The 16762-nt window shown below is 46.8% G+C and overlaps 1 protein-coding gene across 2 annotated transcripts in view; it reads left to right on the top strand.

Annotated features, from left to right (window-relative positions):
- Window positions 1-16762, top strand: part of Fam81a (family with sequence similarity 81 member A) — a 55407-nt gene that overhangs the window by 15339 nt on the left and 23306 nt on the right. For both annotated transcript variants that reach the window (XM_051156747.1, XM_051156746.1), the window contains exons 2-3: window positions 3923-4010; window positions 4958-5231. In XM_051156747.1, coding sequence (XP_051012704.1) covers window positions 4000-4010; window positions 4958-5231 — 285 coding nt within the window. In that variant the 5' untranslated portion in view covers window positions 3923-3999. The remainder of the gene's footprint in view (window positions 1-3922; window positions 4011-4957; window positions 5232-16762) is intronic.

The raw sequence follows: 16762 nt of genomic DNA, 5'->3' as shown, positions 1-16762 counted from the left end.
TAATCCGAGCACCCAGGAGGCAGAGGCAGGCAGATCGCTGAGAGTTCGAGGCCAGCCTGGTCTACAAAGTGAGTCTAGGACAGCCAAGGCTACACAGAGAAACCCTGTCTCAAAAAAACAAGAAACGTCTTGCCCAGTAGATTCAAAGCTATTTCACAGAGGGCACAGAGTTACCTGCTTGCGACCTTGTAAGCCCATCGCCCAGCTCCCAGAATGGGGCTTTTTGAAATGCTATGGGTGGCCTCTTAGGGCTGCTGTGTCTGTGCCGTGTGCCCAAGTCCCCGATGGGCAGGTATCCCAGGACACAGTCACAGCTGTGACAGAGGCAGGCTCAGCTCTCATAATGTACCCACAGGGGAATGAAGAAGTAAAGCCGACAGCACGTTTGCTCTAATTGCCTTTTAAACTCAAAAGGAGGCTTGCTTCTCGGTTTTCACAGCCCAAGGTGAGAGTCTCTGCATCTGCTGCTGCTCATTGGCTCATCGTCCTATTCAAGAAGTGTTTGCTCATATTTGTGTAATTGTGAAGATAACCTGCTTATTAGAGTATTTTGAAAATGAGAACAGAATAAAAATATGCTTAGTGCCATTGGTTACATTTTGACAGATTTCTTTCTACTGTTTCAAAAATGTGCTCTAGAACAGGGCGAGAGGGTGCACCCGTGATCCCAGCACCCAGCCAGGCAGAAGGATTGAGAGTTTGAGGCCACCCTGGGCTCTGTAGCAAATTATCGGCCAGCCTGGACTAAAATCGAGAGATCCTATGTCAAATGAGGAAGCAAACGAGATTTCTGCCGTAACATTTACGGTGGTTGAGCCTTTGTCCTGCCCTTTCCAGCGTGGTGGTGTAGGGGGTTGCTGAGTTTCTGGGGGGTGATATAGGATCCAGACAGTGTCAAGGTATGGAAATGAATAAAGGTCATCCGCCACTGGCCAGGTATAAACAGAGCTGGGAGTTTCAGTTGTGAAGACACACATGCCTCACAGACCGTGTACGGTCCGCCTCACAGCCGCAATGCCACCTCCATCTTTGAACATGCTGGGTCAGGATGTGGTCTTTCCTTGGTCTGGCCAAGGTGTTGGCTTTGGCGATTAGGCATCCTGTCGTGAATTGTACAGTCCTTCTCTTACCAAAAGAGGTCATAGCCAGTACTAACCAATCACACCTCAGAGACAAATCCAGCAACGTGGCACAAGGGGAGCAGACAGGGGTGTGAGGGGTAAGAGAAGACTGACGTAGCATTTTAAAAAGTAGTTTCAAACTGGGGATGTAGCTCACTTGGTAGAATACTTGCCTGGAATACACAAAGCCCTAAGTTTGATCACCCGTGTTCTCTGTAAGCCAAGTGTGATAGTATCTATCTGAAATGTCATCACCCAAAGGTAGAAACAAGAGGTTTGGGTGTTCAAGGTCATGCTTAACCACATAGTGAAGTCAAGGCTGGTTTAGGAGATGTGGAGCTGTCTCGAAACAAAACAAAACAAAAACCAACCAACCAAACAAACAAACAAATACCCCCCAAACCAAAGCAGCCTCAAGTCTGTATGTGGAGAAAGGGCCCGTGGAGTCAGATAGAGACGGAGATCAGGAAACTGGATCCAGCAGAGCATGTCTAGCTTGCTCTTGCTCTTGGGTCTCCTGTCCCAGTCACCTATGCGAGGCCAGGTTAGGACAGTTTCCCACCATAGCAAGCCGGAGGGCAAGAAGGGCTGGCATGGGGGCAGTGGTAGCAAAAATGGAAAACTTTAAAACTCTGAAGTTAAGGGGGTTGGCTACGTTGCTCAGTGGCTAAGGCTGTTTGCTTCCAAGACCGGTGAAACCTCCAACTCAAAATAAAATAAAATCCCCTTTCCCCCCACCCCTGCAAATAAAAGCAAACCTCAAGGGATTATGGAACAATCAGAATAGCACATAACCCTCACCTGCCTGATTACGATGTTGTAGACCTGCTGTGTCAGAGATCAGATCAGTAATGGAACGGCAGATGCCAGCTTCCGGCAGGCGCACTGGCGTTGACCGTGGGAAGATCTGGAAGTCCACCTGGGAAGGATTTAATCCAGTGATTTATTATCAGCCTCTTATTCAACTATGGAGACCCTCCCCTCTCCCCACAGTATTGTGGTAAAGAGTCCCAGTGCAAGCCAACCAGGTGACTAAACAGATAACAGATCCTTGAAGCATCCATGGACGGCCACCAGCCCAAGCATATGTTGGCGTGTTTTATGAACTCACGCCATAGGGAATTTTATATCATGGAATCGATGCCAAATAATGGGAAGAGTAGAGGCCGAAAGTGCCTGTCTAGTAGCCAGGGGTGTTCTCCCTCCTTTCCCAGGTTTTTCTGGTTGGGGAGTCCGTAGCTCAGGCAAACGGTGGCATCAGCCTTAGGGGTGGGGCGGGGGTGGGGGTGGGATGAGAAAAGTCCACATTAGATCACAGGTTTGTCCTGATGAGGCTTTCATCGCTGGCAGTTCTGATTGGGGGTGCCAGATGCACGTGGGTGGGTGGTTCCTAGTAGACGCCAAATGAGGTTTAAGGTGGGTTGTGTCATTAGTGAAGACCTCACAAAAAATGTTCGTATAACCTTAAAAGTGTAAGTGATCTGTGATCCCAAATTTAATTCTACATTGTCTAAATGGTAGAAATTCTTATATTTGACACTCAAGAGCTGGTTGAGCGTCGTAGCTTGTTTGACATGAGTTACTTTTTCCCCCCTTTAAATGTAATTTGTTTAAAATTTAAAGTTCTTTGTCTGGGAAAGTGAAATGTTCACATTTTGAAAGTCTAAAAATAAAACACCGGAGAATTGATGCCAAAACAATGGTGTCGATCAGAGATGCTTTCTCGATCCAGTGTTGGAGTGAGACTAATTACAGAGTCAGCAGTGGGTACCAGGCGCTCATTGTTTTAAGCCAATTAACCATGGGCTTGAGAGACCTAGGTTCTAAAAATCTTTTTTTTTTAAAAAACTCCAGCTTTCTGATGAGTTGTGACAGCCAAGTATTGTGCACATGTAAGATTTGGTATGAATGGTTACCTTTTATAACAAAGTTTTTTAGTGGCGCACAGCCATGCCTTTGTCTTGGTGTGGATAGGACCCCCCTCCCCCACATCAGGTTCCATTAAACACACATTGTTTTTAATTTTTGATTCGTTTGGAAGCACGCGTCCTCGGTTGCTCACCCAGATCAGACTTACTGCGTGGCTGATTGAAAATTGCTATGGAGAAGTGCCAGGTTGAATACATCTTTCAAGGAAATTGTTCTGGGAGCTAGGGGGTGTGGCTGAGTGGCAGAGCAGCTGTCCGCCATGTGGGAAGAGCTGGGGGTTCTAGCCCCAGTATTTCAGGAGAGATGGGGTGAGGGGCTTGCTTCTAGAAAAGTAGTTCTCTTCTTTTTTATTTTTATTTTTTTCAGATTTATTTATTATGTATACACTGCTCTGCCTGAACATATACTTGCAGGCCAGAAGAGGGCATCAGATCACATTATAGATGGTTGTGAGCCACCATGTGGTTGCTGGGAATTGAACTCAGGATCTCTGGAAGAGCAGTCAGTGCTCTTAACCTCTGAGCCATCTCTCCAGCCCCTAGAAAAGTAGTTCTCAAGCTCCAGATGCAGACAGAGTGTCAACAAGGAAACTCCCGGAACCTGCATCTGATGGTCCCTGTTGCTTGGCCTGGCGAGGATTCGCAGCGCTCATTTTAGGAGCATTTTGGTTTCCAAGGCTCTTTCTCCCTTCCTGGGAAGCGTTTGCTGTTTGTTTCATGAGTGAAGTCAAAAGCGTTTGCAGATCAGTGTATCCACACAGCTTATGAGCCTCCTGCTTCCTTAAATAACCACAGCTTGAAGTCTGTTGAGTTCTAGGTATAAACTGTTTAATAATTTAGCACTCACTGTTGTGTTTTTTCTTCTTCTAACAGATGTGAATTATTAAAAAGAAGATGGACACTGTATTTCCTTTTCTTGTCACCCAGGAAGGGTATACTATCTGGAAAATATGCATCTAAGGTATGATTTTTCTTTCCACCAATCTCACAAATGTCCCTAGAGGGTGTGGGAGTCATGAGAGATGAAGCCTTGTGGCCACTTCATTATAAAGGGTCATCTTATTCACGGGGAAGAAAATTGTGTCCCCCTCATGGCTCCCGTAGACCACTTCATGACCCTCAAAAGGCAGAGATTTCACAGTGGCCCTGCAGTGGATGTGAACTTCCTGCCAACAGCCAAATCACCGCCTCGGGACTTGAGGCAAATGTTCCCATTAGCTCCTTGAAGTCAGAGGTGGCATCCTGGATGCCTGTGGGGAAATTCTGGCTCACAGAAACACACCGCACAGCCTGTATATCATAAGTTCTTTCTAAACGAGCCGTCATTTAAAGAGTGAGGTGGCCTCACAGCCACATCTGATTTTCCTGGCTCATTCTGAAGTATCATTTTGATGGAGAGAATAAAAAAAAAAGTACCTCATTTGCAGGTGGTGTTTTGACGGGTGGAACAAAATCGTGTCACCCCAGGGGACATTCCAGCTCTCCGGAGTCCCCAGACTTTCTGATTGTGTCCTGTGAGGTGCTTGGCCCTCATTTCTGAAACTGTCTGGCCCCTGTAGGCACTGGGGCACATGCTTTCGGGGAAGGGAGAGGATGGCAGTAGGTCAACAGACCTCTTGGGTCAGAGCGATCTGGCTATCACAGCGTACAGGGCAGCCGTGGTGCGTCCATCCTGCCAGCCTCCTGCACCTCGGAGGTTACAGAGCCTGCCAGCAGCCCACTTAATTCCTGGTTCCCAGAGAAAACTCTCTTGGGTAGAAACTTTTCCTTGAATCCCACTTAGTTTATGGAGACAGACAATTTGTATTTCTTTCTTTGGGGAGCCTTAAATCTGTCTGGGGAGATTATCTCTTTTTCACCCCCTGCCCCCAGCAACTTTTTTTTTAACAAAGTGGCTCCCTTCTGCAGGCGAGTGAGGACCATGCCCCGCCACAGCCAGTCCCTGACGATGGCGCCTTACTCTTCAGTGAGCCTGGTGGAGCAGCTGGAAGACAGGATCCTCTGTCACGAGAAGACCACGGCGGCACTGGTGGAGCACGCCTTCCGCATCAAAGACGACATCGTCAGCAGCCTGCAGAAGATGCAGAACAAAGGAGGCGGCGACCGCTTGGCCAGGCTGTTCTTGGAGGAACACATCAGGAACATCACGGCTATCGTGAAGCAGCTGAGCCGGGACATCGAGGTGAGCGGTGTGCGCACCGGTGGCTCGCGCTCAGCTCCCCAGACCTGGTCCGTGTCAGGTGACCCAGGTCTGAGTTCCAGCTGTCCAACAGTCATGTACGCATGCTTGTCTGTGGGCATGCTCATACGTGTGTGTGTGTGTGTGTGTGTTGTGTGTGTGTTGTGTGCACACACTTGTGTGTGTACTCACCACTCATTCGTGAATAGAGGTTGACTTTGGGTTTCCTCCCCTGGAGCTCTCCACCTGTCCCAGTTTCACCTCTGTTGCTGTGATTTAAAAAACAAAACAAAACAAAACAAAAAAACATCCGGGTGTGGTGGCGCATACCATTAGTCCCAGCACTCGGGAGGCAGAGGCAGGTGGATTGCTGTAAGTCCGAGGCCCGCCTGGTCTACAAAGTGAGTCCAGGACAGCCAAGGCTACACAGAGAGACCCTGGCTCAACTCCCCGCCCCACAAAAATACCCCAACCAAAAAAGCAGCTTAGGGGACAGCAGCTTAGGGGACAGCAGCTTAGGGGACAGTTCCAGGTTACTGTCCATCACTGTGAGGAAGGTAAGACAGGAGCATCAAGCAGCCAGTCATATCACATTCTCAATTAAGAGCAAAGAGGGATGGATGCACCATGTGTTGCTGCTTGCCAGTCAGCTTGATTTCGCCATTATTTCACCACCATATGGCAGCTCGCAACCACTGTGCCTCCATTTTCATGAGATCCCTGAATGTGGCGTCCTCAGACAGCCAGGCACACGCGTGCACATTCAGGCAAAACACTCCCACACATAAACTAAAATCATCACATCGTCATCATCATCATCGTCATGTTTCAAAAATAATACTTTGTTTTGTCTCTCCTTTTTACCTTTTTAAAATTACGGTTTATTTGTTTGTGTGTGTGTGTGTGTGTTCACATTACGTGGGTGCACGTGCCACTGTGCATGTATGGAGGTCAGAGAGCACCTGCAGGAGTCAATTCTGTCCTTCTATCCTGTGAGTCCCGGGGATCGAACTCAAGCCATCAGCCTTAGCAGCAAGCTCCTTTACCTGCTGAGCCATCTCACCAGCCCTTGTCTGCTCTTAACGATCCAAGGAGACCCGCCTGCAGGGATGAGTTATATTAAACTTACTTTGGCATTTGATGGCAATTACTGTCAGTGCTGTTTGTATTTATTCTAGATTTACCCTTGCTTATTATTAGATGGCAATTACTGTCAGTGCTGTTTGTATTTATTCTAGATTTACCCTTGCTTATTATTAAATCATTTTGTTTTTGTTTGGGTCTCAGTGGAGATGGAGAGCTAGACAAAACGCTTTCCTGTAAACCCCTTCATGGCTTTGAAGACAGTTATTACCTGTTACCGGGTGAGCCCCGGCTGACCGGGTGGGAGTGTTTCTGGGATGCAGCAGCCTTATGTAGTATTCCAGCAGCTTAGGTGTTGGAGTGGCTTTTCACGCTCCTCATTTGCTCTGGCCTGGAGCTAAGATGAGGTTAAGACTGTCTATTCTTAGAGTTTGTAAGTTTAATTCTAGTTTTGAGTAACCACAGGGGCCGTGTAATTTAGTTCAGAAAGCTTGAGGGCCATCAGACACAGCCTGGGCTTCTGTTTCGCACAAGGTCAGTCAGTGTCTTTTGCACATCATTTTCGGCAGTGGGGATGAAAGGTAGATGGCCATGCAGGGAGACCTTTGTTTTCTGTTGGGGGTTGTGTGAGTGTGTGTGTGAGATAAGATTTATTTATTTATTATTTATACAGTATTGTACCTGCATATATGCCCACAGACCAGAGTAGGGTACCAGATCTCATTGGAGATGGTTGTGAGCCTCCATGTGGTTGCTGGGAATTGAACTCAGGACCTTTGGAAGAGCAGACAGTGCTCTTAACCTCTGAGCCATCGCTCCAGCCCCCGGGGGCTTGTGTTTTAATCATGCTTTCCTAGCCAGATTTGTATTTTTGTTTATTTGTTTGGAGGCAAGCTCTCATGGGGCCTAGGCTGCCCTTGACGTTCCTAGCAGCCTGGGATTGACCTGCTGCCTCTGCCCACAGAGTTCTGAGGTTACAGGCATGTACCCTGACACCTAGTTTATATAGCACTGACTGAGCCTGGGTCTTCACGCCTGCTAGGTCAGCATGAGATCCACTGAATTGCATCTTCCAGACCCTGGATATGTATATTTTTAAAATAGCTTTATTGAAGCACAATTTAAATACCATAAAAATCCACTGGTCCGTATACAAATTAAATGAGTCTTAGTAAATTTATAAAATTGCACAACCGTCAGCACCATCTCACTTGAGGACATTACCGTTACCCTTCCCCCAAATTCATAGGACACCCCTCCCACTGAGCCTCCTTGCCCAATTCATCACGCATATAAGTCCTTTTTTCTTTCTTTGTCTGTCTGTCTGTCTGTCTGTCTGTCTCTCTCTCTCTCTCTCTCTCTCTCTCTCTCTCTCTCTCTCTTGAGACAACACCCCATGTGTCCCAGGCTGGCCCCAAACTCACTATGTAGCAGGGAGATCACACTCAGAGCTTTGCACGTGCTAGGCAAGTTCTCATCCCCCGCCGAGCCGCAGCCTGCACACACGTGTTAATGTGCGTGAAGTCCACCTTGCTGGCCTTTCCTCTTTTTACGGTCCAGGCTTTTAGTGGCATGGTCTAAAAAAACCGTTTGCTTACCAACCCAGAATGGCAGGGGCCTTTCTCCTGTGTTCTCCACCAGGCGTTCAGCTTTCATTTTGATTTTGTGACCCACTCTGAGTTAGCTTTGGTGAATGGGGTGAGGTGAGAGGTTCAGGCATTTACTGAGTAGAACAGACTGTGAGCTTCTCAAGTAAAAGCTTGTCTGTTCATCTCCGCATTGTTCAAGCAGTGTTGGAGGCAACTGGGAAGGCTGTCCGAGCACCATTCGTACTACTGTAATAAAGAGCTATAGAGTGCGTGGTTTATAAAGAATAGGGCTTTTTTTTTTTAATGTGTGTGCACTTGTGGTCATGTGTAGGTGGGTGTGAATGCATGTAGGGGGGCCAGAAACTACCTCAAGTGTCATTCTTGTCATCTTAAGCTCCGTATTGTTTTGTTTTTTGAGACGGGGTCTCTTGCTGACCGAGAGCTCCCCAAGTAGGGTAGGCTGGATGGCCGGTGAGCCCGAGGAACCCTTTTGGTGCCATCTTCCCAGTGTTAAGATTACAACTACTCAACTACCGTGCCCAGGTTTTTTATATGGGTTCTGGGGACCAGCTTCATGTTTAAAACAAAAGCAATGACCGAGTTGTCCCTCAGTTTCCACAGGTCCCATAGAAAAAGGTCCCGGATCCATTCTAGAAGGTGCCGTCCTTGTGACTCGGTCAGCTTTCCACAACCTTGCCTCCTGACATCGCCACAATGAGGACTGCACTTCAACATGGGCCTGGGAGGGGACAGCCTCAGCTAGCCCAGAGCAAGGCTTAGGAAATGAGTGGAGGCTCAGTTTAGAGCGAAGGCGGGTTTGGGGTTGCTGGCAACGCACCGTGCCTCCTCCTCAGATGAGCCATAAAAAGATCCTCACTGAGAGTAAAGCCATCCCAACTCCCCACAGTGCTCCTTGGGAGACTAGAACCCTGAATTTTTGTTTGTGTGTTATTTGTTTGTCTGTTTGTATTTAAGCCACAGTCTCTCTCTCTTTTTAAAAAAGATTTATTTATTTTTATTTATTATATACAAGTGCTTTATCTGCAGAAGAGGGCATCGGATAAAATCACAGATGGTTTGTGAGCCACCATGTGGTTGCTGGGAATTGAACTCAGGACCTCTGGAGCAGCAGGCGGCACTCTCAACACTGAGCCGTCTCTCCAGCCCCTTGATCCACGATCTCTTATAGCACGGGGTCGGCCTTGCAGTGGCTAGGGCGCAGAGAATGACCTTGACTTTGTGACCCTCTGGCCTCCGCCTCCCAAGTTCTGGCCACACCATCTAGAGGGCAACGTTGCAGAGTTAGCTTGGTAAACTCAGGGTTTCTCAGAGCTGCGGGTGTGGCTCAGCTGGTAGGTAGAGAGCCAGCCCTAGTATGTATAAAGCCTGGAGTTTGATCTCAAATATAACAGAAACCAGGTGTGGTGGGGCACACTTACTATCCCTGCTTGAGAGGCAGAGAAATCAGGAGTTTGAGGTCATCTTTGACTTTATAGCAAGTTCAAGGTAGGCCTTGGTTACGTGAGACCCCGTCTCAGAAAAATAAAATTAAAAAAAATCAACTGTGTAGTGAGTTTGAAATCAGTTTCGTTTTCTATAATGTCTGAAACACTGTTTATGAAAAAGATGTTTCTTGCTTCAACCAGGTGGCACTCTTTTCCATGCATTTTTAAGAGTATACAAATTTTGCAAACAAAAAGATGATTTCTATTGTAGAGGTGGAAAACTGGATAAAATCTTAATTTGGGCAGACAATTTACTTTGGGTATCTGAGTGTTTACTTTCTTGTCAGTGGTAATAACCATGCACCGTGCTGGAGTAACAGCAAGGGAATTTAGAAACCGAGGATCCCACAGTGGAATGCCAATTATGTAGATTTGAATATATATATATATTTTTTTTTTAGACCTAAGTGCGCCTGCCCAAGCACATCTAAAATGAAAAAGCTTGAGGAGACATTCAAATCGCTGTGCTGTAGCCAAACTTCCTCAAATGGGAATAAATGGCTGTGTTAGTCAGCTTGGGTTCCTGTGTCAGATTTCTACGGGACCCTGTGTGGCTCACACAGCGGAGATTTATTTACTACCTGTCATACCTGAGAGCAGGCGGTTCAAGGTCAACGCCCTGCTTCCTTCCAGCAAGGTGGGTGGCAGGAGCATGCTCTTTCCTGTTATTTATCTATTTACTTATTTACTTACTTATTTATTTACTTATTCATTTATTTATTTATTTATTTATTTATTTATTTATTTATCTATTTATCTATTTATCTATTTACTTGTAGTCAGGGACTTCTGTAGTCCGCGCTGGTATTGAGCTTGGTATATAGCCAATGATGACTTGTGGCTCCTGACCCTCCTACCTCCTCCCCCTCCTGAGAGCTGGGGTGCACAGGGGCGCAGTGCCACGCCAAGTGCATGCAGCGCTAGGGAGCAAACCCACGGCTTCGTGTGCGTTAGATTAAGCTCCGTTCTCAGCCCACTTGCCTGGTGTTCTAGTAGTGACAGTGCTACATATGGAGCCCAGGCGTGCTAGGGATCCTGTGCACTGGGCTTCCCAACCTTACAGCCTAATTGTGTCCCAAAGACCTCCTCTAACGTTGGAGGCCAGGAGTTCAGCCTATGATGGGGAATAAAAATGTATACGACCTAAAAGGAACTCTCTATTTATCAGCAGTGTAAAGTCGGGATGCCAGGGTGGCTGGAAAGACGGTGGCTCAGTGTTTAAGAACTTGCTGCTCCGTCATGAGGATCAGAGTTCAGATCCAACCCCCACATCAAGCGGCTTCCAACTGCCTGTAGTTTCAGCTCCTGGGCACGTGAATGCATGTATTACAAAGGTGCATGCACATGCGCATACACACGTGTATTCACACACATGCACACACACACCTGCACACATACACACACACACACACACACACACAATAAAAGTTTTTAAATCCTTTTAAAAGAGTTGAGTTATTATTATACAAGATGATAGTGGTAAGGAAAGATGATAGCTGCATATTTAAAGTGAACAGACATTAATGTATTCAGATTGTATTCAAAGATGTGCTACTTGTGTTTGTGTCAGAGAGCTAGATTCTTCCAGAATCTCTTCTGTAAATCGCTTGGCTTTCTGCTATTTATTTTTATTAATGGTTCATACCTGTTTTTCAGTTCACTCTAAAAACTTACTGGATATTGGGTTTTTGTTTTTGTTTTGTTTGTTTTGTAAGAATCGTGACTGTAGATAACTTTTTTATATTATAAAACAGAAGCTAAGGCTGGTGTCAATATCTGAATTGCACTCCAGTGGGCTGGGAGATTTGGCTTCTGGACTTTATGTATTTACCTGACAAGAGAATTCCAGCCTGCAGCTGAGCGAGCTGGCTCCAGTCTACGCCTGTTAAGGGGATGTGCGGGTTGATTGTCACACCACACAAATCCATCAGAAGTGGAGGGTCTGAGGATTGACCCTGGGGCCTTGCACACGCTAGGCATGAGCTCTGCCACTGAGCTACGTCCTCAGCCCTCCAAGTTCATGTGGCTGTTCCTGGCTTCCTTTATACATATAGATGTTTCCTGCGTGTGTGCCTGTGCATCAAGTGCCGGGTGCCCACAGCGGCCAGAGTTATGTGGCTTTTGCTCTGCCCACTAGACTTGACTCACTAAAAGGAAAGAAACAGAATTGAGTGTTCATTAGCCATTCGTTCTGTTGGCATAGCATTTTCAGTGAAAATTAATCTTTTAACATTTTATAATTTTTTGAGAGTTTTAAGCATGAATACTGTATTTAAATAACATTTTACCTTCTTCCACTTCCTCTCAACTTTATGACCTTTTCTTTAATTGTTATTGTTACATATACACATGTGTGTGCTGAGACACACACAACATATATATTAAATATATTACATATTATAGGAGGATATATATATATCCTGCTGAGTTCATTTAGTGTTGCATGAATTAATTTTTTAAATAGCATATAGTGTCTACTTTGTCATATGTATTTTTAATTTTTTTATTGCATTTATTTTGTTTAATTTTATTCTGCATATAAGCACGTGGTGGAGGTCAGAGGCCAACTTTTGGGAGGCTGTTCTTTCCTTCCACGCGTGGGTTTGGGGAACTGACCATAGACCATCAGGCTTGGTGGCAAGCACCTTTTCCAGCACGCTATCTCCCTTCCCCCAGTATACATATATAATTGAGTCATTGAGACAACACCTCATGTAGCCCAGGCTAGCCTTGAACTCCTTATGTAGCCCAGGCTAGCCTTGGACTCCTTGTGCAGCCAAGGACAGTCTTGAGCTCTTCGTCTTCCTATTGCCGTCTTCAGATTACTGGTATCACAGGTAAGTGTCCCCAGATTTGCTTCTACTGTGGTGGCGCTTGAACCCAGGACTTCATGCTGCTCTGGGCACGCACTTGACCAAAAAATGAGCTACATCCCAACCCCTGCCTCCTACGGATTTTTAGCTTGTCTGGGTTCATCTTTCAGGTCCTGAGCACTGCTGGGACTAGGACAGTCTGTGAGCCTCCTGCCTAGACGACCAGGCCTGAACCATAGAGCTAGAAGCTACATTGAGTAATAATGAATTTAGAGCGAGGCAGAAACTGTCAGAGTGGCAGGAGCTAACAGGGACCCAGGGATGCATGGTTCGTTCAGCCCTCAGTCCCACACCACACTCCCGTGGACACGTGGGTGGCGAAGGCTAAGTAACCATGGCAACACTAGTTTGTATCAGTGAGTACAGGACAATGGGATGGAGAGTAACTATAGGTCTGTTTAGAGAAGATGGATGCAGGTGAAGGGGGACAGCCTAGCTAAGGTGAGGAAGGTACCCGGGGAGCCTGGGCCCGAGGCAAGAAGGAGCAGAGAGAGGGCCATCAAGCAGCCTGGAGGGTTGTGAGCTGAAGGAAGGGACCCCTCGGAAGCCTTGAGGACCAGGTGTCTGGGGTTAGGCAGTAGAAGCCATCGTCTGGGGCTGATAAGGTAAGGGTACCGGTCCTCAGGGCATCTGCCCACTCTTTTTTGTTTGTTTTTGTTTTTATTTTTTAAGACAGGGCTCCTCTGTGCAGCCTTGGCTGTCTTGGACTTATTCTGTAGACCAGGCTGGCTTCGGACTCATGGATTCCGATTACAGGCTTGCGCCACCACGCCCGACTGGCTGCCCACTCTTGAATACTGTCATTTGACCGTCACGAGTTCACCATGATATCGACACACCCACATATATACACATACACAAAGCGTATATATGTATGTGTACATGTATGTATATATGTGTATATATATATAATTTTAAGGCCATCATGTGAGGGTTTTGTTTGTTTTTGTTTTGGGGTGTTTTGCTTTTTTGAGTTGAGTGCCTTGTTATGTAGTCCAGGCTTGTCTCGAACTCAGTTCTATCCCAACTCCTGAGTAGCTAGGATTGTAGCTTTGTGCCACCCCTTCTATCTTCACTACTTGATTTTAAGGTAAAATAATTCATTCGTACCTGTGGGGGTGAGGACGCGTCAGTGGATTTAAAAAACAACAACAACAACAAACCACCGATAGAAGTCTTTCCCAGGTGGACTCTGGCTACTGTGAAGAGAAGAGGTCACCGGGGACCAAGAGTGGAAGCAAAGGGCCCGTGGGTGTAGCTCTGTGGCTGAGTGCTTGCCTGGCTTGCTCAGAATCTTAGGTCTGATCTCCCCAAACTGAGGAGACAGGCTAGCCCCTCCCACAAGACCCTCAGAGCTGCAACAGCAGGGAAGCCGCTGCAGACTTGGGGACAGGTGACTAGATTTGGTGTTGTTTTGAAGGTAGGGATGACAGAGCCGTCTGCACGTTGGAGGGAGAGACTTCTGTTTGGAACTTAGCAGGTCAGAGGGTCCCTTGACGAAACTAAATACCAGGTGGAACTAAATACCAGAAAATCAGTTCCATACACGGGGTGGGACCTGGACAGCTTTATGCCTCCGCTTGGACGAGGAGACACAGCGCTGCCCTGTGGAGTGGGGCCAATCTCCAGTCCTCGTTCAGTTTTCATGAAGCGTTGGAGACTCATGGAGAACTCCCCTCCCCCTCCCCTCTCTCTCCTGGCAGTTCCTAGGTACCTCTGCCAGCCTGGGATGGCTCCCACACAGTGGATACTCTATGCCAGCTTTGGGGAGGGGGTCTTATTCAATGATAAACCATGTTGTGGGGGAGAAAAAGACCTGTGTCCTTTTTCAAGCTGACTGGCCTCTTCTTTCTTGGAGAGGGAAACAACTTTTATCTGAAAGATTTGGCTATGTTCTTGACCGCCCTGTAGTCTTTCCCGCTATAACCGTGTCCTCTGAGGGCATGTCTGGTACCCTGCACATGCTGGCAAACTAAGCCTTGCCGACGGCCAGAGCCGTCCTAAAGTGGGGGCTCCAACGCGGCAGGTCGGGGCCCTTTTCTGACATTACTGAGTTCCTGAGGTTTTACTCTTGAGGTTCTTTAAACAATACACGCACGCTCTAATGATTCTCCTTTCACGTAACTTTTCAAAAGTGATGTGAATACCGTGTTAAGCTCTGACTTTTTTTCTGTCTTCTTCAAAGCATTGCTGCTGCCGTAATCTTGTTCATCTGCAGAAGAACTAGAAAAGTTAAATGGGCTTTTCTTATTTATGAGCTGTAAAAGCAAAGGCCACATGCTTTTCCCCCCTTCAGATTGTAAACATAACGTGGGAAAAACAAGAAAGAGGAATCCTCTCTCCTCTCAAACTGCATGTAACAACGAAGATGTTGGCAGGAACCAACCTGTGTGTCGATTTTATACCCTGTCTTCTTGCTCAATGTTGAAATCAACACATTTCCCCTTGTCCTCTGTGACAGCCAGGCATGGTGGCACACACCTTTTTGTTGTTGTTGTTTTGGTTTTCGAGACAGGGTTTCTCCGTGAAGCCTTGGCTGCCCTAGACTTACTTTGTAGGCCAGGCTGGCCTCGAACTCTCAGAGACCCGCCTGCTTCCAGAGAGCTGGGATTAAAGGTATGTGCCATTGAATCCCGTTTGGTCGTGCACACCTTTAATCCCAGCAGTAAGGAGGTAAAAATCAGGTGGCTTGGTGTGAACTGAGGGCGCCCTGGACCACATGGCAAATTCTAGGCTAGCCAGGGCTACATACTGAGAGCTGTCTCTAAATAAACAGGTAAATATTTAAACCTCCTCCTGCTATCATAAGATGTAATAGTTGTGAAGACTGTGTTAGTTGGTGTGGGTATCACACGTGAAAACATTTTTTGTTGACACTATTACCATTTAAATTTTTTTCTTTTTTTCCCTTTTTTATTACTAATTTATTCATATTACATCTCAGTTGTTAGAATTTTTTTTTTCTTTTAAGATGAATTCTAAGAAGTAGAATTCCCTGGTCAAAAAGTTGAACAATATGGATACATTTTGGCTACCTTATCAACCATGCCTCTTGGATTTTGTTTTTTGTTTTGTTATTTTTCAAGACAAGGTTTCTCTGTGTAACAGCCCTGACTGTGCTGGGACTCTCATTGTAGACCAGGCTGGCCTCAAACTCAGAACTCACAAAGATTTGTCCGCCTCTGCTGGAATCAAAGGAGTGCGCCATCATGCCTGGCCCCTCTTGCCTTTTGTTGTTGCTGCTGTACTTTTGGGATTACAATTAAAATACTTTGTTTTTAGTGTATTTTAAAAAGTGTGTGTGCGTCTGTGTGCGTGCGTGCGTGCGTGTGCGTGCGTGCGTGTGTGTGCGTACGTGCGTGTGCGTGCGTGCGTGCGTGTGCGTGCGTGCGTGCGTGTGCGTGCGTGCGTGTGTGTGTGCGTGCGTGCGTGCGTGCTCAGGCATGTGATGTGGTATGTACGCAGAGGTCAGAAGCTGACACGGATGCCTTCCTGAATCCATCTCTATCGTAGTTTGGAGCCAGGGTCTCATCCTGAGTGTAGAACGCCAGGCATCCTCCTGTCTCTGCCTCTCCCGTGCTGGGATCACAGCATGTGTGGACGTGCCTGGCTTTTAAATGGGAGCTGGCGATCAAGCTCGGGTAGTTTCCCTTGCATGGGAAGTGCTTTTTCAACTGAGCCATAATAAGTAAATCTTTATTTTTATTTTTAGTGGGCTTTTGGCTGGGTGTATACATAAGTGCTATACGTAAGGCTCTGAGCTCAGTCTCCAATATAGCAAATCAAACAATCAAACGTAGACTTAATTTTGTTTTGTTTTTGCTAATGTCAGCTTCTCAACACAACAGAACAGAAAGCATAGCTAGCGTCCACTCAGCCTGGGCCTTCACATCTAACTCTGTGTCCCACAGCTCACTCCAAGCCACACCCCTCAGCCACACCCCTCCAGACCACACCCTGCCACACCCCTTCAGGCCACACCCCTCCAGGCCACACCCCTCAGCCACTCCCACTATTGACAATCTACATCAGAATGGCTCAGGACCTTTCAAACTCACTACTTAGTAGCTAAAAAACAAAAAACAAAAAAGCAAAGCAAAAACAAAACAAACAAACAAAAAACAAAACCTAGAACGTCTGATCTTCCTTCCTCCAGCTCTCGACCCTGGGACGACAGACGTGTGCTGCTGTGTCAGGTTTACACGGTGCTCGGGCGGAACTCAAGGCTGTGCCTTGGTTTGCTCTGCACATCCCCGGCCCCCACTGTAGGGTTTCCGTTTCCCCGGTTACTAGAAAGGTTGGCTGTGTTAACTATTCTAAGCACCTCTTTTGTGAATTCCCTTCCATTTTCTTTACTTAGGGATTGAGAACCAAGGCAAAGCCTGGTTTTCCTAGCATCTACTGCAACGGTGCCCTAGGAGAGGCCCCGTCTCTTTTGCATCTATCTTCAGGCCCACTTCTTAGCTTTGGCTTCCTGGGGATGG

Source organism: Acomys russatus, chromosome 14 (genome assembly GCF_903995435.1).
Source record: "Acomys russatus chromosome 14, mAcoRus1.1, whole genome shotgun sequence".
In the NCBI taxonomy this organism is placed as follows: Eukaryota; Metazoa; Chordata; class Mammalia; order Rodentia; family Muridae; genus Acomys; species Acomys russatus.
This window is presented reverse-complemented; position numbering and strand designations above follow the sequence as displayed.